Source organism: Sciurus carolinensis, chromosome 15 (genome assembly GCF_902686445.1).
Source record: "Sciurus carolinensis chromosome 15, mSciCar1.2, whole genome shotgun sequence".
Lineage (NCBI taxonomy): Eukaryota > Metazoa > Chordata > Mammalia > Rodentia > Sciuridae > Sciurus > Sciurus carolinensis.
Window position 1 is genome coordinate 65,448,796 of NC_062227.1, and position 24,175 is coordinate 65,472,970.

Sequence of the window (24,175 nt, forward strand, 5' to 3'; positions counted from 1 at the left end):
TTACTAAAATATTTCTTTATTTGAATAAGGTCAATGTCATTTTTAAAATTCCAGCTAGCATCAAATAACAATCAGAAAAAAAACTTGACAAAATGTTATCCAATTGAAATTGACAGTGGATACAAAACTCTTTTAAACTTTTAAGTAATATCATAAAAGAAATATATTAAACAGGCAACACACTGATCTAAAAAGTTGCAAGAGCTGATTTTACACTAGATCTTATAAATAAAAAATCCCCAACATAATAATTTGTTCACTACCTCCCTCTGACAAGTACATGGACAGGGAAAGATAATCACATCTTAATATTCACAACTGCTGTATGTTCTTTACAAAGACTGTATCTCTGCAAAGTGGCAGGGCAGGCAATCCCTTATTCAAGTAATTTCTGTTTTCCCCATGTTATCAAAAAGTACAGTTGTCTGAGATGAAACATCAGTACAATCAAACAAGAAAGCAAAGGCCTTGCAGGCAGACTTCAAGATGGAAGTTTCCTTGGCTTAACCACAATCTGAACACAAGCCACCACCAAAGTACCAAGAGCTAAAAGCAACAGCATGGATTTAGTTTGTAGTCACTAAAGAACCAAGAGTTTTAGTAAAAGGAACGTTAAGTAAATTTTAAGTATAAAAGAATTGGTGCACATTTGCTAACAAATTCATTGATAGTAAAAATATTATATTATGCTCTCAGCTCGGTTTTAAGCCAACAAAAGACCAATTTTTTCACTCCCCATCTTAGTGGTTCTCAACCATTAGTGTGCTCAGAATCATCTGAGGTGCTTGTTGAACACTGATACTCTGAAGCCCCACCCCTGAGTTTTAATTCAGGTGACTTGGAATGGGGCCCTGAAATCTGTATTTTTAAACAAGCACTCCATGACCCAGATGGTCCACAGACCATACTTTTAAAAAACAATGATATGCCTTTAATACACAACAAAACATTGGGTACTGGGACTTCATGGTAAAGTTTCAAGCTGAATAAAACATTCAAACAATTGGAACACAAATAAGTATATTAAATAAGGGTATCAGCCAATATGTAACGACATTTTCTTTTTAAGAGTGGCATCATAAACACAATGACTTACATTAAAAATTTTAAATAAATTTTGTTTTAATCCAAGGCACCTGTAAAATACTTGCTGGTGTGAGAGAAGTGACTAACTTCAATTATATATACATAATAGTACAGAAATGGAAGAATTCTGGCAGTGATTGATTTTTCCACAGACTGAAACATTTTGTTCAGAAATGAGCTACTCAATGATTTTGAGGAAAACAAACTTCAAATAATAAGATAAATATCCTGCATGAACTACTTTACTGATTTTCAAGCAAGTTAAATTAATAAGAAAAAAAATCATGCTCATTCTCTTTCACAACAACCATCTCCACTTGTATTAGGAACAATCAGAAGGATTCCCCTTGAATTCTAGTCTGAAAAGTGTATACTACAGGGATCCTGTATTTCTTTAATGTTCAGGTACACATAACCATAGGTTTTAAAAAGACTGGACTTGGCAGCCTTTATCTCAAGAGGATTTCCCAAGTTTCATAGTCTACAACATATTCTTTTGAAGGTAATTAATTTTTTTTCATGGAATATGAGTAAATTCTGTGATGATGTCTCTGAAACATGAATTTCATAATATTAACACAAAAAGAAAAATGGGAGAGGAGCGTTTTCAACGTTGAAGTGACTGAAGTAGAGGGAGTCATCGTTAGTTATTCTCTTTCCGTGTTCCAGGATAAACACACAAGAAGCAATGCAAGACTGCTCGCACACAGTGCTACTTAGGTATTGCTATGCTGCAGAGTTCTTCATGAAGTCTCTATAGAGATTTTAGGTCATTAGCCCAATCTGTAAATGACATTTGAGAGGCATCTTGGGAAGGCCTGGAAGAATTCAATAATACTATTTTATAAAAGAGTATTACTCTAGACCCTTATGGTAAGGAAAGAGAATCAAAACACTTTACGTAAAAGAGTATATCAAAGAGAGCAAAAATAAGTCTACATCAGCTACGAAAACAAAAACTAAATCTGCATTTATAAAATGTCATTTACAGATAGTTTCTCTAATATCTAGAACTATGTACAAAGACCATAAAATCTCCTTCTAGTCTAACATTTCATGGTTAAGTTTACTAACAAGTGCTTTACATTGTCTTTAGTTCTGGCATTAAAAGGAAGAAATCAGAAGTATTTCCTCTATTTTTCAATTTTTGCCCTCAAAAATCTTTAAAATTTGCTTCTAATTCAAGTCTCTTTAATTTAAGAGTACACAAGGATTACAAACTCTGGATTACTTACAGTAATGTAAACCAGTGTAGTGGTAGGTTTTGTGAACTCAAAATATCCTAAAAACGTGCAATCTGAGCTGAATTATGATGGACAAAATGAAAGAAATAAATTCCTTAAATTAAAAATATAAATACAAAAAATTATTTTTTTATAATAATGAAAGAAGACACTCAAGAATATGGGCCATCATGAAATGAATACATTACCAGGCAAAATAGCCATTAAAAACCATTATCAGAGGAATGTTTTCATCTAAATGACTTTTTAGGCCAAAAGCAGCTCTTAATTTTCCCCTAAAATTTCCTTTAAAAGTGAGATATAGTATTGATAATCAGAGGGAAAAATCATTTCATTAAACATTCTGAAGTCTATTATCCATATCATAAAGCTTTGAGACAAAACATTCTTTGATTCCAGAGGGAGCTGTATTAAGATTAAAGAACTGCAGGGCCTGGTCTTAGATGAGGAGACAGGTCTAAGACTCTGGTGACATAATACAATGGGGAACTGTAACTTAGACCCCATATTTTGGGAGGCAAGAGGTCAAGTGTGTTTATGTTAAATAAAATAAACCTCTCCCATAATAGAGACTTTTAGTGGGTAACACTCATATCCTTTTTCTATTATTTATATATTTTTTTCTATTATTTATCCTCTTGTCAATATTTTTTTCAGTGGCTACATTCTACTAACCAGAAATTCACTAAAATTTAAACAGATTTATACTATGAACAAATTTACATGTGGTTGTCTTTAAGGTTTATTCTTACTGAAAAAAAAATGTTTAAGCAATGTTTTATTTTATATAAAATTTAATAATTTAGACTATGAAGTAATTTAAATACTTAAAAGTCCCTTGAAAAGACATTTTGTACATACATACATGATGTACACACATGAAAATGGTGGTCAAAAGAATTTTTTGGCAGCTGCTTCTTGTTGAGTCCTACAAAAAAAAGAGAAAGAAAAATGAAAAGAAGTTCTACTCACTTAACTTTGGAAAGAAACAGGATTGCTTAAGTTATCAATGCTTTTGAAACATAAAATACATTAAGAGAAGCATGTATTCTATATATATATATACTCTAAATTATATACTCTAAATGTGAACTGAAATAGACTAGAAATATCTGCTTTGTATCTGAAAGTTGCATTATGGGCATATATAACTTCATATAGTATTTCAAATTAAACAGATAGAAAATTATTATATCAAATTTTAGCAAGACTCACCTATACATGATGTAACCAATGAATAGCAGTGTCTGTACAACTACAAATATGACGAAGTGGATCGTAGATAAACATGATGGAAATGGTGGTAGTTCTGGGCATTTTGGTTTTTCATTGGATGGCTATAAGGCAAAGAACTTTCTATTATAATCAGTCAAATTAGTAGTTTAGAAAAAGGCATATATGAAATTTTATAAAACTCATACTTTATTATGTAAACAAGTATTTTTATTAATATTTTTACTAATTCATCCTTAGAACTATCTTTTATCACTTCAACTGTTCCTTTTTAATTTTTAAAAAAGAAAATTTTTTGAGAATAGTTGACAAAGTTCCACCTTGTCACTCTTCAGTCACTAACTCACTGCCTCCTGGCTCCTGTCTTCGCTAAGGATGATGATAATTTTGAAGGTTTTAGAGACGAGAAGTAATACAAACCACAATTCTCCTGGACACTTTCAGTGCACACTTGCTGCCCTGGTGTGACTACTAATAGTACAACCTTCACTTTCAAAAGTGTTTCAGTTCAGAAAATAAATTGCACAGTTACCCTGCCAAAAAACTACTCTACAAACATAATGGCTTCATTCTCTCCAATCTCACAGCATTCAACATGATTCACTACTGTCCTGAACAACATTTATCTTCCTATTTCCATAAGTATTCCTTCTATTTGGAAGAACTAGTTAAATATTAGGGGCAAAGATTTCATCAAGGTATTCTAAGATTAGTTGTTCTTGAAAATGTTACATTTATCAAGCACATGTATTACCCATAGCATCAACTTGGCCTTGGTCATGGATCAGAGAAGATACTAAAATGAGAATCAGAAAATATTTTCATTGAATGATAATATATGTCCTACATATAAAACTGCTTTGGAAACTGTTCATTCACCTTAAATAAGGAAAGCAAAATACGCAGAAGACTCGGACTAATTCCACCCTGTGCATTAAAAATGAACATTAGGAAGCTGGGCATGGTGGTTCATGCCTCTAATCCCAGTCACTAAGGAGGCTGAGACAGGAGGAACCCAGGTTGAAGGCCAGCCTCAACAACTCAGTGAGACCCTGTCTCAAAATAAAATTAAATATGGGTGAGGAATTTAGCTCAGTGGTAGAGCTCCACCACCAAAAAAAAAAAAAAAAAGAAAGAAAGAAAGAAAGAAAAGTGTTAGCACTAATGTTAAAAAATTTTCAGTAGAATAAAAGTGGACCATGAATCCTTCCTTTTCTAAAGAAGTCTATAACAATTACAGAAGAAGAAACAAAGTTACCACATTTCGCTGCACTAAGTTATCTATGTCCCTCTTCACTATGTGCAGGTGCTCCTTGATGTCCATGAAGTGCTGAGTTGTCTCATAGACTCCTCCTGCAGAACTGGGGTGCTGTATCCCACTGACCAGTCGGACAGTTTCACTCATGGAATTCCTGAAACAGAAAATCTCTTTATACAATGAAATCTAAAAGATGATTGATTTTTTTCAGTCAGATTTCAAATGGTTATACTTTTTTAAGCTTAATAATTAGGTCACACACGCAAAAAAAGGCAAAGAAAGTATTTTAAAACTTTGAAGTGTCTTCAAAATTAGAAAATGATTTATAAAACTACAACTCAACATTATGGCTTTATCCTTTACTAAAGGCCACCTAAAAATAACTACACAGAGAAAACTACCAAATAATTTGTGTTAAAAACAGCAATGTGGGTTGGGTTGTGGCTCAGTGGTGGAGTGCTTGCCTACCATGTGTGAGGCACTGGGTTCGATCCTCAGCACCACATAAAAACAAATAAATAAAATAAAGGTTAAATTCTTAAAAAAACAACAACAACAACAACAAAAAAACAGCAACATAAGTGCATACTGAATAGTATAACAGATATTACTCTTAATAAAGTTATAAGAAATCTTTCCAGTGTTTTCAATGTTTTACAGCAAAGGATTAAGCAGACCTAACTCTCCAAATCCTGTGCATTCCAAAGTTTTTCAGGACTGCCCTTGACCAGGTCATCTCCTGTAAGCACCTAGAATATGCTATCCAATGAGAGTATCTTTCTGGGGCACTGTGCCTGGCCAGTTTATGAGATTTATGAGAGTGTCTGTCTTTGTTTGCCTAGAGTCTTAGGGGAACTGATGACAGAGTGTTTATGGTCGGTCACATGGGTGTTCTATCTATTATGACTGAGTGCTAATAAAAATCCTAGATGTCAAGGCTTGGGTGAGCTTCCCTGGATGGCAGCACTTGGCACATGTTGTCTGTCATACATTACTGTTGAGAGAATTAAGTATAGACGATCCTTGACTTATGGAAAGTTATAGTCTAATGAGCCCCTTGTAAAACGAAAATATTGGGCTGGGGATATAGCTCAGTTGGTAGAGTGCTTGCCTTGCAAGCACAAGCCCTGGGTTCAACCCCCAGCACCGCAAAAAAAAAACCCAAAAAAACACGAAAATATCATAAGTCAAAAGTACATTTAGTGCAACTAAGCAAAAGCACCTCGTAGCTGAGCAAGCCAGCATACTAGAGTACTGGCTGTTTACCCTCATGACTACAGGCTGACAGGGGTCTGTGGTTAGATGCATTGCAAGTGAGTATCATACCACACATTGTTAGCTTGGGAAAAGATCAAACTTGAAAATTTGAAGCAGAGTTTCTATTGTATGTGTATCACTTTTGCACAATGGTAAAATCGAAAAATTGAAGTTGGGGACCATCAGTACCATCTTTGAGAACACTGGCAGAGGACAACCAGGAGCTCGAGTGGGCTTTCTTCTGGATTTGACTCTAGGCACCTTTTTTCTTTGCTGATTTTGCTTAATATATTTTTGTTACAATAAACTATAACAATGAGTATAACAGCTTTTCTGAGTTCTGTGAATATTTCCGGCAAATCTTAGAATATTAGGGTACCTTGTAACCCCAAACATAAATCCGATTGTTGTACTTCTCCTTGCAGTTCTACCAGATGGCCCCTATATAAACTAGTGCTTCAACCAGAAGCCAGCCAAAGAAGCATCTATCTGTTCCAAATATGAGGAAAAACTGGTTGGTATGCTGAGATGGTGTGATATTCTCCAATGCGGTATCATTTGAAGGGTGATTCTGACCTTATGCAACATTTTATCTTACATAATGACTTCAGAATATAATTTTATGCAAGATGTGATTCCACTATTCAGATGTAAAATAAGGAGTTCTACCACTGAGTGTGCCCTTTGAATATAAATCTGTAAGTATGATAGTAAGAAATTACATTTTTCTTTTAAAATGGCAAAAATACAATGGGTTTTTTATTAATAAGCAAATAAATTTACCTGAAAATATCAAGTGATTTTACCTGGGAGTACTTAAAAAGCTCTATTAATGTCAAACTGTCCATGTTATTAATACTTACATTATGAATCATCTTCAAGTCTGGAGATTTTTTTGTGAGGTAAATAAAATACAATGGCAACTGATGAAGCCGACTAATGAATACGCTGACATTCACTGTACTTATAGTCTACTTCTGTTTATGTTTGAAAATGGCCACAAAAAGCCTAACACTCAAGGATCTCCATAATCTGTCTGCTATTTATTACTCACACTCGATCTCCCACTACTCCTTTTTATCCGTCTTGGCTCTAGTCATTCATTGAAAAATATTCTTTCCCTTTAAGCCTCTTTGTGATGCTCTTTTTGGTCAAGATCCCTCCATCTTATCTGAGATCTAAGGTAAAGCCCAGATCAAAGGTTACCTTTCCATTCTCCCCTGGATCCTTCCCTAACAAACACAGTCAACTCTCCCACATGGAGACTTTCCCACTTTGGATCTGCATTGACGGATCAGCATAAGTCCCCTGAGAATGAGTTTTATGTCTCTAATTTCCTACCAGTGCCTGCAATTATGGTTCAATTTGGATGAATAAATAGAAAGTTATTCCACTTATTTCCCTGGGATAAAATTTAGTTTAAAAAGAAGAGCTTTACTAGAAGAAAGCAAAAAGAGATACTCAAATCTTAGAATTAATGAGAAATAGCATTTATGTCAGATAGGTTTTAAAAAACTGTATTTGACTTGAAGAAGCAATGAAGACTTTAAAAAACTAGCTACAAAATATCTCAACTGCTTTCTGAATCAATGTCATATATTGATTAAAATTTCTTTTAATGGCATATGTGCTCAAGAATATTCATGTGAGTCTAAGAGTTTCCATTGAAATACCAATTAAGGATTACATTTTAATATACGTGAAATACTTACCAAGGCTAAAACCTCCCAAGTAATATAAATTTCTCACATAATTGCATGTAGGAATATTGCTTCCCAGAAGCATGAACTTGCTAACATAGAAATGTCTTTTTAATATACAAAGACTGAGTCTCTTAATGTCCTCTCATTTGATCACTCATTATTTTGCCTGTGATTCTGCTCACATTTATTTGGTACATGTTATGATTCAGGCAATTTTTTGGGGAAATAAACTGTGTGAGAAAAATGTAATTCCTGCCCTGCTGAGATCAAGTCTTGTAGAGCAATGTCTTAGAAACTACTAGAGCTCTGCAAATAAAGATGTGTTTAACTTACCTGGACACCTAGAGCAGAGTATTAGAGAGTGAGGAGGGGTCTATAAGGTACAACTATGGTAGACGGGGGCTTACTTAGTTTAGGGAATAGATCAAGTGAAAAGAGGACAGAATCCTCTACAAAACATTTTTCAAGAGATGTTGGAAGGAAGATCAACAAGTGAAGAAAACTAATGGAAGCAGAGAGGTCAAAGAACACCAAGAGTGACCAAGTGCTAGAAATCATGAAAGGAAAAAGTTTTGAGATGGAGAAGTGGGAAAAGGTCCAATGCTACAGCAAGGGGGCTGAACTACATGATAAGATCTCTGCAGAAAAAAAATATGACTTTATGAGAACATGAGAATCCATAAAGACACAAATCTTCCTTTCCACGAAGGACAAACATTTCCTATCTCTTTGCATTTTTCCTGAACCTAATTCTGAGGAAAAAGTTCTACAGGACTAATTCAGAAATTTGAGTTCAGTTTTTACGTTAATTTACTGCATGCATGACATGTGTTCTCCACTAGTAAGTGGGGGTTTGCAAGGAGTACCAAATATCCTAAGAAATTCCAACCACTACTTGAATTTTAAGGTGCTCTATTACTACTGCAAAGTGAAACAAACCAAGCACAAGGGCTTCTAGAGTATGAAGATTTAAGAAAATACTCATATGCAAAAGAAAAATAGGAAGAACAAACCAGAAACTAATGCAATTGCTTATCAAAAGGGATATTGAGAAAAGGCTGGAAAGAAGGGGAGACAGGACTAAGGAGAGAGAGCAGGGATGTAAGAGGAAGTAATACTTCCATGGGAGGAGGAGGAGGAGATCGATCTATCTATCTATCTATCTATCTATCTATCTATCTATCTATCTATCTATCTTTCACTGGGGTGGGAGGGGGGTCTGAATAAGTCATTAGTTTAGTTGATTATATTTTAACAATGTTAAGTTCCTGGTTATGACAATTATACTGTGGTTATATAAAATGTCAATATTAGGAAAAGATGGGTAAAAGACATGAAAATTTTCTGTACTATTTTTGCAGCATTTGAAGTCTAAAACAGATTGAAATAAAAAAATTCAAATGTATGTTATATGATTAAGTTCATTTTCAAAAGAACTCTATTCATTTATCTAAACTATCTGAATAGTTCAACTATTCTTTTGGAAAGCCTGAGTTCACAATTTGAAAAAAAAATTAAGTGCCAAAGAACAGCATTGAAGAAATGCAAACTTTCAGTTATAAGTTGAGTGGTTTTCATCTTTAGATATCAGGAACATGACCCTCTGTTTAATTCAATTTAATTTTCCAATCCAAAAATGACACACGTTGACATTCTTTTTTGTCAAGGGTTATACTACTGATGGGGATAGTGCTCTAAAGTCTTAGATTATGGAAATGAAAATTTTGGCTTGCTTTCTCTGCTCCAGGCATTGAGAAATGTTAATTGTCTGCAAAAGTGAATCATTCTCATCAGAAATTTACCACTCAACACTCCAAGGACACAGCGTTTCCCCTCTCCTCTCTTTGTCTAATCTCTCTTAGGGTACAAAATGAGAATGAAAAAGAGGCTGTCACACGTTATTTCCTTGAAACTGTCCCCATGCCATCAAAAACAATGAAAAAAGTGTCTGCATCCAACTGATTTATATTACAGTCCTACATGCTACACATGTTCACTCCCTGGTATTTCTCATAGAATTGTTATATGTCACACTCCATATTCTTTTTATATTTTCTAAATATAAGCACACACCTGGTTTTGTTAAGTAACTATGACAAATCTATTTGCTTTTTTAAAGATGCTGAAGATTTTTTTTCCGGGTTAAAAAAATTAAAAATTCAGATGTTTACAGTTTCTAAATATTAAAAGTTCCTATGTTTATTTATTTATTTATTTTTTCCCATTCTTTTTTTTTTATTGTAAACAAATGGGATACATATAAGTTCCTATGTTTATAGTCACCTATTTATAAAATTAATCTAGAACATGATTCCTCATGGATGAACCTTATAATAACACCATGCATGCATGAATACCCTTCATTAGGATAAAGATACTGCATAACACTGGAACATGACTTTGATGCACTTACTTCATTTCATTTACTTGTCTCAGAATCTCATGCTGAGTTTTCACAACAGTATCCAATTCTTGTTGAGTGATCTGGAGGAATAAAAGATAACCAGCCAGCTCAATAATCCTCATTCTATAGGGGGACAGGGCATAGTAGCCCTTCTTTTCTACTCTACTCCAACAGAGGCAAAATAAGGCATATTTGCATGTTCCAAAAAGCTCACCTGCCCATGCTGCCCTGGAATCCCTGATCCTCTCTTAGAGATTTCCTCTGTCAGGGAAGAAACGTATCTTCTCTGTTCATCAAGAATCATATCTAATTGTCGGTTCAGCTGCTTGATTTCAAGATGAATACGATTTTGTCCTTCAAAGACTTGTCTTAGCTCACGATCTCCCACACTCTCAAATATTTCATCTGCTGCAAAGTAATTATGAATTAAAATTAGAATTACCTATATGTAGGTGATTATTGACATACTGTAACTGACCAAAGGGTAAACAGACACCAAAATTAAAACATTCCCAACTTAGTGGTATAATCTTCCAAACAGAAAATGTGTAAATAATTAATTTAATCATGACTCTTACTATATGTTTTTGCTGTTTCAAGTAGCTGAACACTTATAAATTCAGTTTAAATTTTTCATTTAAAAGTAATTTTTCTTTCATATATACGGTATGATTCTGTCTCTTTGAATAGGCAGAATTAATCTAGGTAACAGAAATCAAAATAGTGATGGGTTCTGTGGAGAGGGATTTTGATATGAAGGAGGCACCAGGGAACTTTCTAAAGTGAAAAAATACTTTCAATGATGGTCAAGTAGGTGGAAACATCTTTCAAAATTACCAAACCACACTCTTCATATACTTAACTACAATTGGCTTCAGGATATGCTCATAAATCCCATGTCATGTTTGAAACAAATTCAAGAAAAAAAAAGATGTTTATGCTTAATTTTTATCTTCATCAAGTCTGGATGACACTGTTGATCATTACACTACAGTGTTAAATGTTAGCCACAGGTTTTATTAAGTACAGTGGTGACTGTTTATGCTCACAGGGAAAACCCAGGTAATAAAAACTAGTCTTAATATCATACTTTTGACATTATTATAGAAAGATCTCAGTTACATTGGCTTAGACTGGCATCTTAAAATACTGAGCTATTCAAGTCTCGAATTCTGTTAGTAGTAAGGACAGAAGTGGGTTAGATATTACTTCACATTATTCTCACAATAGTTTTGATAGTTTTCAAGTATTACCTCTATGCTAAAAAGGTACCACTAAAAGGAGAGTCATAAACCTTGGATGATTTCATTTAGCAAATACCTACTGAGCCTCAGCTACTTGATCAGCAATGTTCTGGATTACTTTTTTAGGTTTACAGAACACAGCCGTGAACACAGTTCAGTGAAATCCCTGCCCCATGGAGCTCCCACTCTAATGGTGTAGGGTTCATCCACATAACCGTGGCACTCTTTACTGACACTTTACTAAGCTAAGCTCTCACTTTAAAGGTCTTTCAACTCTAGAGGACTGAAGAGTTGCTCATAAATTGTTTCCAGAAATTACTTAGAGCTTGCTTGTCCAGTGAGGAGGGGTGAGACAGAAAACACATGGAACAGAGCATCCAATTTAGAGCCACCATCGACATCAGCTCTGCCACCACTCACCAGGCTGCCCCTGAATGTCAGGGTGATCCTTTTGGAATTCCTCTTTTTTTTGTCCAATTCTTGTTGAAAGTGCTCAAATTCTTCCTGATACTTTTCTTTTTCTTTTTCTGAAATTTCTTTATCTGGTGTAGGCTTCAATGGAGTTTAAGAATAGATCATAAAAAAGATAAGAGAACCAGTGAGACATTTCAATATATGTTCTTTTTTCTCATGTTAACTATTCTACCACCAGATGAAAGGTTAACATAAAATGGTTATTCCTTTTTATGGAATAAAAACTTTACTCTTGCCACTAATACTAACTACAAAAATAATAATAACCACTACCATTTACTGACTACTCGATCTAAGTATACTGTCTCTTTTAATCCTTACATCATGAGGTGGCCAGGACAAACACCTGTTCTGCCAATGAAGATATTATATCCTAGAGAGGTTCAGTAACTTGTACATGATTATACAGCAGTAAGGAACAGAAATAACCAAACCCAGGTCAGTCTTCCAAATATTCAGCCATGAGGCATAACTATTGAAAATTGAAAATACACTTTTTGAAAAACAAATGTATGTACTTACTGGCTCCTTTCCAGGCTCAGTCAATTGAAAAGTCAGAAAAGAAAGAACATCGTGGTCATCTACAAAATTTAAAAAAAAAAAAGTCTGAAAAAATTCCATAATAGATTATTTTTATAGTTATGAATTTCATACTTATTGCTTTAAAAATAATGATAAATAAGCTGTGATTTGATAAAGGCAATGGTTCTCTGTGACCTTACAAAAATTCATGTGAAAGATGTACATTAGAAATAATCCAAAAAAAAAAAAAAAAAAAAGAAATAATCCAAATTCACTTTCTTAAACCTTAAATCAGAGCATTTAACAGTGCTTATCATATAACAGATGCTTAACAAACATCTGATAAGGAGTAAACAAACAAATCAAAGGTAAAAATAAGTTCAAACTTGCAGTCCTGGCACTGAGATCCTCTCATTTTCCCACAGGTTTCCTGCATGGATAATGTCCCATTAAATGAGACAAAATCCTGTTCACTTATTTCCTATACCTAAATGTTTCTGAGTCTTCTTCATCTTCATGACTTGGGCTGTTTTTGCCTTTCATGTTTACTCACTTGGAAGCCACAAATAACTTTGTATTTTATCTAAAATCACATAAAATTAAATTGATTTCAAGCTGTTGGAACTGAAAGCAGAGATTCGGCAGGCTGTCCTGGCTAGTTACTTCCACAGAGTAAGAACAATGGTCTCCAGTGTGCAGCGGTCTTCACGCTTTCTACCATGCATGGAGATGGAGAGACACAGGCACATTCGATACAGAAAACTGTGGTACTTCCCTGTACACTAAGAAACTCGAAGGAAGATCCTGTGGTCTAAAAAGGGTAGGGATCAGACCTCCATGGGCTGACCATTACTGGCCAGGTGATCTTTAGAACCTTTCACCTCAGATTTGGCAAATTCATCTAAAAATAAGAAAAACGTGATCTCTCTTTCCACCCTCCCTGGGTTGTAGAGAACAATCCATATATTTGAAAAGTATTTAAAACTACAATGTACTATATAAACACAAAATTGTATTAATGTGGAATAACTTCATTTATTACCACATGTGGAAAAAAATGATCATTGCATCCTGGTTTAAAGTTTAATCCCCAAATAAAATTTCTTCAGATTGCCAAATTCATTTATATAGTATATGGCAACACTCGGGATACTAAAACATTTGACAATTAACCTTTTATAGCCTCAAATTTAATGTTTCCTTTGCTATAAAATTATCCAAATTAATGCTGTAAGTTGCATATTTGTATGCATCCCCAGTCAACTGTATACCTAAAGAACAATGAGAGCTGTTTCAACAGAGCAAAAGACTGGCACAGACTATGGGAAGGGTTGAAAAAGTCTTAAAATGTTAAATGTAAACAAGTTTACAAATCTCCAAAATATATTATCACCAATAAAACTCAATTCACTAACTTTCAATATTAAAAAGCTAGCACATTTTACCTGCAAGACCTCCTGTTGCAGCAGATATTCCAAAATGCCCTTGTGGGGGGATCACCATATTTTCTACTTTGGCGCAAAATTCATAATCATTTCTATTTGGTGTGAAGCCATTATTGATCATTACCTAGAAAGACATACTATAGCTATAGCTTTTACAATGGACATTTGAAAATGAACTTCAGTTAGTCAATTTGTTCAATTTTGCTTCTTTTCATTGTTATAAAGGGTGATTTTAAATAACCTCACTTAGTATTATCATACAATAAGATGTTCCATTTGTTTTTTTATTCACTGTGTCAAATGGTTAAAATGTGAAAATTCTGATAACTTTCCATTCAAATCTTTCTAAAATGAAATGTGCTCTTTCTCTTGAAAAAAGCATTCTCTTGAATCATTTATACAGACAAGAGATCAGATTTCTTCTGAAATCCCAGTGACAGAGCTAAAACAATAGGTTAAGTATACAATTTTAATTACATCTCGTAGAGAATTAAATAGATTGCTTCAACAAGTGGTGAGCTTCTCTTTATTATGTAAGTGAAGTGATTGGGCTGTCACAGGTTAGCAGAAACAGCAAAAGCAACAGAAGTCACACTGACATAAGGCAGAAAATGAAAATACTAAAAGGACACCTACATTTCTTCTCTGCAGGATGTATATTTGAAGTAACAACCCTAACTTTCTTAAGAGAATATGGAGTTCTAAGAAGCATACGGATCCAGCATACACATGAACACTCTTCCCATCCCCTAGCCAAGCTGTGGTTTCACCTCTTCAATACCTTTCACTCCTAACAACCCCATCACCAGTCCCTCTCCAAAAGACAGCTGCTGAAAATGGAGTGGCCACAAAAGGAGTAGGTACATGGCATGGACCAAGGGCACCTGTATCACTACTTGTAGAGTCAAAGTTTCGTCACAGACAGTTGAGGTTAAATCACACAGGTGAAATGTTACAGAACTCTGTCTAAATTTTCAGCAAAAGAATAAAATACCCATCAACAAGAAAGGTTGGGGTTAGTGTTAGGGTTAGAGTTAGGGTTAGGGAGGGGGGCAAGAATAGAGGAAGGAAGGACTGTATAGAGGGAAAAGAGGGGTGGGAGGGGTGGGGGGAAGGGAAAAAATAACAGAATGAATCAAACAACATTACCCTATGTAAATTTATGATTACACAAATGGTATGCCTTTACGCCATGTACAAACAGAGAAACAACATGTATCTCATTTGTTTACAATAAAAAAAAGAAAACAAGAAAGGTTAACCTCTGTATAATGTAAGATAGAAATATGTGATGTGAACTAAAAACTAGTTAAATCTAATTTTTAAAGATTACCTGCTATAGTTAACTAATATTAATATTTGTTTCCTTTGATTAGAAATGATCCTATTTCAGAGTTGAGGACATAGCTCAGTTGGTAGAGTGCTTGACTCACAAACACAAGGCCCTGGGTTTGGTCCCCAGGACAAGGGAAAAAAAAAAAGAGAGAGAGAGAAATAATCCTATTTCAGTTTATATAATTCACTACTGGTCTTTACTGTCTCATTTAATTTTTTTAAATCTGTATAACAGATTGTACTATAAGTTAGGAGGAACATCAGAACTGTGACGTTGAAAAGTCCATGCACTATGTGTTTATAATAAATGCCAGGAACACACACTTCTTACTACATTTCATCAAAGTCAAAAAGCACTCAAGAAAAAAATCACTTGAAGAGTTTAGGGGAAATATATCATTATAAGTGAATGTTTGGGAAATCTGATAGAAAAGGGACCTGAGGCAGCACGTCCAAAGCTGAGTACGGGTCTGCCAAGTACACAGGAGAGAACATCACTGGAAGGAACAAGAGGCTGAGCAAATGTTCAAGGCCAGACCCAGTAAGCTGCACGTAGGAGTCCAGTGTGTACAGCACGTCCGGCAGCATGGATGCTTCCAACACCAGCCCTACAGTCATTCCTAGATATTAGGCAACAAAGAATTCCAGGGCCAAGTAAGTCTGGAGAACGTGAGGCTTATTAAAGGTTTCTTTATTTATCCTCTCTATATGAAGTAATTTTAAATATGCTAATACATACAGCAATGCCCAATCTCATCTGACTAGGACCCTTTCTGGGGAGTAGTACATTCTGCAGGAACTGCTGGTGGGCCCCTCACTGTGTAGAATCATGCAAGCAGCCTCCCTGTGATCTTTTTTTAAAAATATTTTTAATTTGTAGATGGACACAATACCTTTATTTTATTTATTTTTATGTGGTGTTGAGGATCAAACCCAGTGCCTCACACATGCTAGGCAAGCGCTCTACCACTGAGCTAAACCCAGCCCCTCCCTGTGATTTTAAGTGAGCATGTACTCATCATGTGAGTAGCTGCTGTCTGGGCTTTGTTCATATGAAGGTAAGTGAGACTTAGTGATAACCCTAATGAAACTGTACAGAATGAAAAGGAATTACAGTGAAACCTAAGTCCATCATAATACCCTGGACACATCCAGTATGGTGAGATCTCTAACAGCTTGGAATTCAAGATCAAGCCAACACGGTTTTCCAAGGACTGAGAGTGTGGCTCAATGGTAGAGCACTTGCCTAGCATCCATGAAACCCTGGGTTTGATCCCACATACCTGCAATTTCTTTTTCTCCAAAGAGTTACCTTTTTTCAGATTTTCATACATAGGAGTTTAAGGCTGGTTCATGATTTAGGAGAAGGAAAAATTCACAAAAGATATTTTTTACTTTTAAGTATTATAACAGGTATTGATGACATCTTTAAAAAACAAAGTTTATAAGCATTAGTGATCTGAGTTATTAAAACTGCCAGTCGGATACAGTCACCTACATTTTACCCTAAATACAATTTATCTACAACTACACTAATTATGAACCCTTTCATTTCCATTTTTCCCCAAACACAAACAAAGGAGCTGATACTTTGCTAGGAAATGGTACCAACTATTGTCCAATTGGGCAGAAATTCAAGAACTATCTTTGACTCTACAATTCTATTCATACCTCAACCCCTGGCAAATTGTACTAAGTCAGTTCTCCAGTCTCCCCCTGCTCCTCATCTCTCCTCTACCTTCCCTTTGCCACCACCTTAGTGCAGACCACAAGTGGGGTCTTGCAGTTAAGATGGAGTTAGATTCACATCACAGTTCTGAGAGTTATTTAGTACGACAATACGACAATACTGAAGTTATTTAAAATCTCCTATATTCACTTTTCCCACATTCAAAGTGGAGATGCCTATGCCACAGGACTGTTTGAAAAACCGCACATGAAGTTCAAAGCACAAGGCCTGGTACTTTTAAGAGTCCAGGAGTCAGAATCGGCTTATCCTTTGCTCCTTTCACAAATAAGAACACTAGGACCTAAGTCACCTTTCAGAATTATAAATCTGACCATTTCACTTTCTGCTTAAAACTGAACTTCCTTCAAAGTTCTTTACAGGAAAAACTACAGGACACCCTTGCAAGGCACACAACTGCCAAACTTTCAAACTTACTCCCCCAGGTCTCTTCTATCTGCAAGTCATACCAAACTCTATCTCAAATATTTCAGTTTCTCTCAAGGCCCTATGCCTGCTTTCTGTGCCTAGAAAACACATACACACACACACACCCTACCCCAAAACTTCCTGTTCCTGCTTTAAAGTTTAGCTTAACTCTGAGAAGCTCCCACATCAGAATTACAGAATTTCATTCCTAAGATTCCTCAATGGTGGCTGTGATAGCCTTTGTTACACTGCACGGTAATGCTACATGTGTCTCCACCATTGGACTATATAAGTTTTCTGGGGAGAATGACTTTTGTCTTACTCCTACTTCCTAAAGATTGACACATATACATAACATGTTCCATAGAGCAAGGTGCTTAAACACCTATTGACCAAATGAAAACCTACTGGCAAGTTCTTAAAATAGATGCCCACATATACCAGGCTCTGAAGTCACATGTCTGTTCTCTTAGAGTAATGCTGATGGACACATAAACAATAATCACATTTAAGTGCATTTAATTTCAATCAATTCAAAGAGAACTCAACAAGAAAAGTCATACTAGAATACTGTTCCTTTGATTATTATTACTTACTGTCAGAGTTTTCTGGTAATATATAATCTTTGCCCGAACAGGATAGGGTTTATTACGGAAGTCCCTCTGGCAACTTGCCAAGGCCTGATTGGCACCATCACTAGAGTGGGAGAAAAAGGAAAATAAAGAAACTTAGAAAGTTTTTCAGTATTTAAAAATTTAGGAAGATTAAAATAACAAGTTATGACAAAATCTTAGGATATTTACTTCAATTTATTTAGAGGACACAAAGGTGGCACACATTTTTTCCTATCAGAACTTTGAGTGACATCGGAACCAATTAACATAGGTACTGATAGAAAGGAGAGATAAACCATTATGCATGAAGCTAGGACAGAGGACCTCTACCTTAGGGCAAAAGTCAAATTCCTTGTGGAGCTTTTAAAAATGCTGATCCAAAGACTCCACCAGAAATCAACTAAAGCAGACTAAAAAGGAGAGGGCCCAGGCACCTCTACTTTAAATAGCTCCAGAGGGAGTTGTGATGAACTACCAGAGGTGAAAATCACCAAGACTGGAAACAGTAAACTATAGCAAGGATAAGTAATTTTTCTTACAGTTCACTGATTAGCTAAGAGCTAATTCCTGTATAACAAATGTGAAAATATAAAATGTACATGCCTAGTTCACATACATTATAAATATAATGAACACTTAGATCCTTTGTAACCCACAATATTTACAACAAATAAAGCAATATTTATAATGAATAAAGTGGCTTAAGTTGTGTACTCATTAGTTTGGTCAGGGCTCAATTTTAGTTTGAAACAAATAAAGATGAAAAACTATGACTAGTGAAAGGGACATCCTATAAACCTTCAAAAGTATTATATAACTTTAGGTTAAATAAACACACATTTTAAGTTTGAAATATGATGTGATTCATAGAAACAATTTTAACCCATTTTGTCCTGTGGTTTCCAAATGTGGAACGCCTACAAGCACTTAAATAAAATATGATATGTAATATAATTATGTAATAACTATAACCATATTAATATAATTATAATAATTTCAATATAATATATATAAGCTCTTGATTATGATTCCAACCTATCTTAATGTACCTGTGTCAATTTCATTAAGATATTCAGATGTGAAAACTTGCAACTTAATGGGTTAGGACACAGCCAAAATTAAATAAGACCCTTTCACTAAGTTACAAAATGCCATGGTAAGAAAAAGAATAATCTTTATTGCAAAGTGTTCAGAAGATGAAACAATATTTTTCATGCAATTCCTGAATAGAAACTAAAATGAGAAACCCTGTAAAGATCATACACTTACTTTTGATGGTCATAATGGATTTGTCCATTGTTGCCTACAATTACTACAGCAGGATTATTTTTCTAAAAATAAAAAGAATGCATTTGTTTTAAAGGACTCAATCAAAAAATTCTAGATCATTCTTATACTATGAGGTCTCTAATATCTCTAAAATTCTAGGACTCAGAATTTTAAAATAATATGGTTTTGTCATTCAAGGAATTATTACAGTTCTTTAAATTGCTAATAGTTATCATTGAAAGTCAGAGAGGAAAAAAACCAGTTAGAGAGAATGTCATCAATCTTAAAGCTGCTGCTGAACTACAAGTTAATGTTTATAATATCTAAGTACATTTTGTTCTCAACTATTTTAGGAGAGATCCTCAGAAAAACTGGTCTGATCAAAGAGTGACTGACATGAAAAGATATTATATGAGCTAGCAATAAGTCATGCACATGAACACCGTCATGATTAAGACTCTTCTAAACACAAGTGGTTTCATGCCTACATTTAATGTCTCAGGCTTACCCATCATAAATTATTAAGACATTACAGGAGTGGTGGGGAAGGGAGTCATTGCAAAGTTCTAAAGGCTCCAAATGACCTCAAACTAGTATATGAAAAATTGTGTCTGTTTAGCTGTCAGTTGCTAAATTCTCAGGTGCTAAATTAAAGACTAATTACCATATTTAAAATATCACCTGCTGAGTTCACCACAATTATAAGCATGAAAGTGTCAAATAAGCTATATTTCTCATAGCCTAACTTTGACAGCAGATATAATGAAGTAGGTAACTGTTTTTAAAATAAATATACCTTTCCATCATTGTCAAAAGAATCAAAAAATATTCCAACGCCATTCCACATATCAGCTGATCCAAACACAGGGCCCTCCAAACCTTGATTTTCTGTATACCAAACTGCCTAAAAATACACAAAACAGGGACCCATTAGAGGTTAGTGCAATGTACACTTATATTCATTTTCTAAGTATCAGAAATGATCATACTAAGCCATCAGCTCCAATTCGACCTCTTCCAGTCACTCGAAATGTCACCTCCACTTCCCAGTTCTCAAAGGCTGCTTTTGTCTTTGTCCATACTGACCCTCTTTGGCTTTTTAAAGATGGTGCAATTCGAATTTGATCTGAACTTGCAATAGCATCTACGCAGAAATAAGGAAAGAAAAGCTTTAAGTTATAATTAGATAAAATTCAACACATCATCATCAAACTGCTACATATATCAAAATCAAATTTTAACTTAGTAACCTGTACAATAATTTTATTAAGAAAAAACTACACATTAACAGTTTCAACTTTGAAACTTTAGGGTTAATGCCTCTTTTATCTTTTGACCAGTGAAGAATTTCTGCAAAAATAAAAATAAAATAAAATAAAATAAACCTACAATGATACATTAAATATTCCACGAGCAAGGAGCAAGAGGAAGGAGATTATTACTTAAAAAACAAACTACCTATTTGATTCTCATATCTTTTAAATACCTAAAAAATGTGCATATTATTAAAAAATTCTGCAACATATTTATTGGTTTACAAATGTTAAAAAGTTTAAACATTTTGAAAAGAACATACCACTAGGAATCAAGAGACTTGTTCCTAGTCTCAGTTCAGCTGGGACTTTGAACAAATAAATTCTCTTACTCTCTTGGGTTCAACATATGTTCACCTGTAAAATGAAGGGGCTGAGCTTGATCACTTCCACAAACACCCCAAAAGTTATATGCAAAATACTCTGCATATAAACATTTTTCTAGGGAGAAAGCCAACTAAATTTCAATTCAGTAATAAGCAATTCTTCAGCTTTGGCAGATTCTCAGAGAAAATGGTGATCCCCAAAGTAGTGGTTTACACTTCCAGATAGAGCTGAAGTCCCGACTATACCATTAACTAGCAGGTTAATCTTAGGTAAGTTATTTAATCTCTAACAACCTCAGAGGTACACAAGGGGTTATAAAAGTGTGCATACAGGCATACCTTGGAGATACTGCTGGTTTGGTTCCAAATTACTGCAATAAAGCAGTTTTTATATATTTTTTTGTTTCCCAGTGCATATAAAAGTTATGTTGACAGTATACTCTAGTCCATTAGATGTACGAGAGCATTATGCCTAACAAAATGTACATACCTTAATTAAAAAGTCACACTGTTAAAAAAAGCTAATGATCATCTAAGCTGTTGGAAAAATGGAGCCAACAAACTTGCTGGAAATAAGGCTGTCACATATCCTTGATTTGTAAAAAACAATATATGCAAAGTGCAATAAAATGAGGTGTGCTTGTATTTCAATCCTCCTATTCTTGAATTAGATAATTATTAAAGCATGATTAGGTCTAAAATTTAAAAAATTCTGCATAACCTCTCAGATATTAAACCATTCTGATATTTATACTGGGAAATGAAACTATACTATCGCTTTACAGGTAGGAAAAACTGACAGAAAAGTTGAGATGCTTCAGTATGATCACTCACTTTATCATCATCATTTTCAAATACTCAGTGGTTGAGAGGAAAGCACTGGATAGAATACTGGACAAAGAATCAGAAGGCCTACATTTGAGTCGGATTCTACAGACACCAGCTATGTAACCTTTTCCAAGAACATGAACCTTTCTGAGTATCAGTTTTTCCATATGTAAAACAGATAACACCTCTCTTACCTACTAAGGATGGAACAGGAGAATGAAGGTGAAAAGAGCTTTGAGAGCTATAAAGAGTTACAAATTGTTTTTTTTTTTGCCCTATGGACCCATGTGTACCAACAGTACAAAAGGACATTAGAACTAAGAAAGACAAACACGATAGAGTTTATCTTAATTTGGGGTTGAATGTAAAGGGCTGTGTTTAAATTAGATCTTAAAATCTCTCTACTTTTTGTTTTACATAATGGATCACAGGGCCAAATGAAAATGGGGGGAAAATGAACAATGGCATCAAGAGAACAGAAAGACTATAAAAATTACAGTAGTGATGAAAGCAAGGGGGATCCATACCCATGATTCCCACAGTTAGTATACAGATTAAGTCATGGTTAAAATACTACTCTCTTTATTTCAAATGTAGTCTAGACATACAACTTAAATGCATTAAAGTACATTATCCTGAATTTCTGCATCACACCAGATTAGTTGACTGTGGCTCTGTAAAGAAAGTCAAGGTAACTAATTTGAAGAGTTGTTTACATTCCTAATTTGTGGATCTGAGAGAAAAAGAAAAGAAAATAGAAAATGGAAAGGGGCAAAAGTGAAAAAGTATGAACAAATCCATCAGCACTATTGAAAAATTAATCATCATTTCCCTCCTCCCCAAAAAACTGAAAGCAAAAGATCCAAAACCTTGTGTTTAGTATCATTTGCATCACCTTTGTATATTAACAATGATATTATCTTGATTACAAGTGCCCACCATTATCCCTTTGCCCAGTGGGCTCATAATATATGACTGTTGAGTTAACAACATAATTGCACTCTGCTTCAAACACTTGATGACTTGGTCATTAAATCAAATTGAAATTTATACCTTATAATTACATATTAATTTAAAGGTAATAGCCCTTCCCAAAAGTGTGCTTTCTATTTAGTAATTACTTTCTAGAAATGAAATTTTGTTTCAAGCCTTGGGCAACCTAGAAGGATATATACAAGTCTAATATAAATGATTGCTTACTCACACATAAAGATGGAATTCAAATTGCCAGAGTTTCTCATGTCATAAAAAGGCATGGCCACTTGTTTCAAAGGGTGTTTCTGTTGGTCACTGAACAGAGGTTATGACATGCCAAGTGCTAGGACTGATTCCTTAGTCAGCAGTGACACATCAGCACTAGAAAGTGCAGATATGTTTTCTTTCACAAACATTAATGCTCTAACAAGACTCTCTTATTGATAAGAGAATAAACAGTGTGAATAAAAAAGAAGATACAATGCTATTCTTAGCCAGGTTCAGAAATAATCAATTAAAAAAAGTCTAAATACAAGCATGAGTGTGATTATAAAGTTACCTGATGCAAAGATCAAAGACCACACCAAAGTCAGAAAGAAAGGGAACTTTAAGGAGTAGGTCTAACAGCTTAATAATGTCTTCTGACATGCAAAAACTAAAAAAATTACTCTAAAACTAATCTATGTAATCTCTGGAGCCTTCAAAGGGCATTGAGTACAAACCTGAGCATTAACCACTGCTAAAACACAGGAGAAAAATAAGTAGGAGAAAGGAAGCAGATGAAACTGGTCTCAGGTTGGGGTGGATGGGGGTGGGGAGCGTGTCCCCTAGAGACGTGGCGTCAGAGTGTAACGTGACACCTAAAAGCGAGTTTGAGGGCTGGGAAGTGAAAGGAAGTAACAAAACACCTCTAGATCAAACGGAAAGTACCGACGAAATCAAAGAAGTCATGAGGTGGATGAGAGTGGTCAGAACGGTGATAAGACTCTCGGAGGCAGGCGGGGGAACTTGCAGGCCAGAGGAACCTGGAGGAGGGGTTGCAGAGAGGTTCCCCACCAAGCGCATACAGTGTGCAGCTGCTGGAAAGGGACCCTCATCACACCAGGGTATCTGCGGAGAGGCGAAAGGAGGAGGCGGAAGGCGGAGAGGGGACCCGGGCCTCCCGCCCTCTTCCCGGGCTTACTCCCCGCGTGGGCCCAGAAGGGCACGGTCCCATCGCTCTGCACCAGGTGCGGTCCCTTGAAGCTATATTTGTACTCGAAACGGCGATGTGGCAGCGCGGCCGGGGTGTCCGCAGCACCGGCGGCCGCGGGGTCGCTTCCCACGCCGTCGCCCCGGACGAAGCGACTGAGTGACAGCAGCAGGGCGCAGAAAAGTGGCAGGGATCTGGCCTGGGGACCCCTTAGCCTGGATCCCGCCATCTTGGATTCTGGGACGCGGAGGCCGGCGGGAGAGGGAGGGGCGCGGGAAGCAGCGGCTGGCCAACAGGG

General features: G+C 35.4%; 1 protein-coding gene across 1 annotated transcript; it reads right to left on the bottom strand.

Moving 5' to 3' along the window:
* Positions 1-24,122, bottom strand: Lman1 (lectin, mannose binding 1). The gene is given in 14 exon segments (XM_047526588.1): positions 1-3,258; positions 3,546-3,667; positions 4,822-4,975; positions 10,195-10,265; positions 10,400-10,593; positions 11,850-11,900; positions 11,903-11,981; positions 12,426-12,484; positions 13,871-13,994; positions 17,957-18,056; positions 19,244-19,305; positions 20,040-20,147; positions 20,233-20,387; positions 23,869-24,122. Coding segments are annotated over 14 exon segments (1,554 nt in total). The 5' UTR covers positions 24,107-24,122; the 3' UTR covers positions 1-3,221.
* Positions 24,123-24,175: the final 53 nt, after the last annotated feature.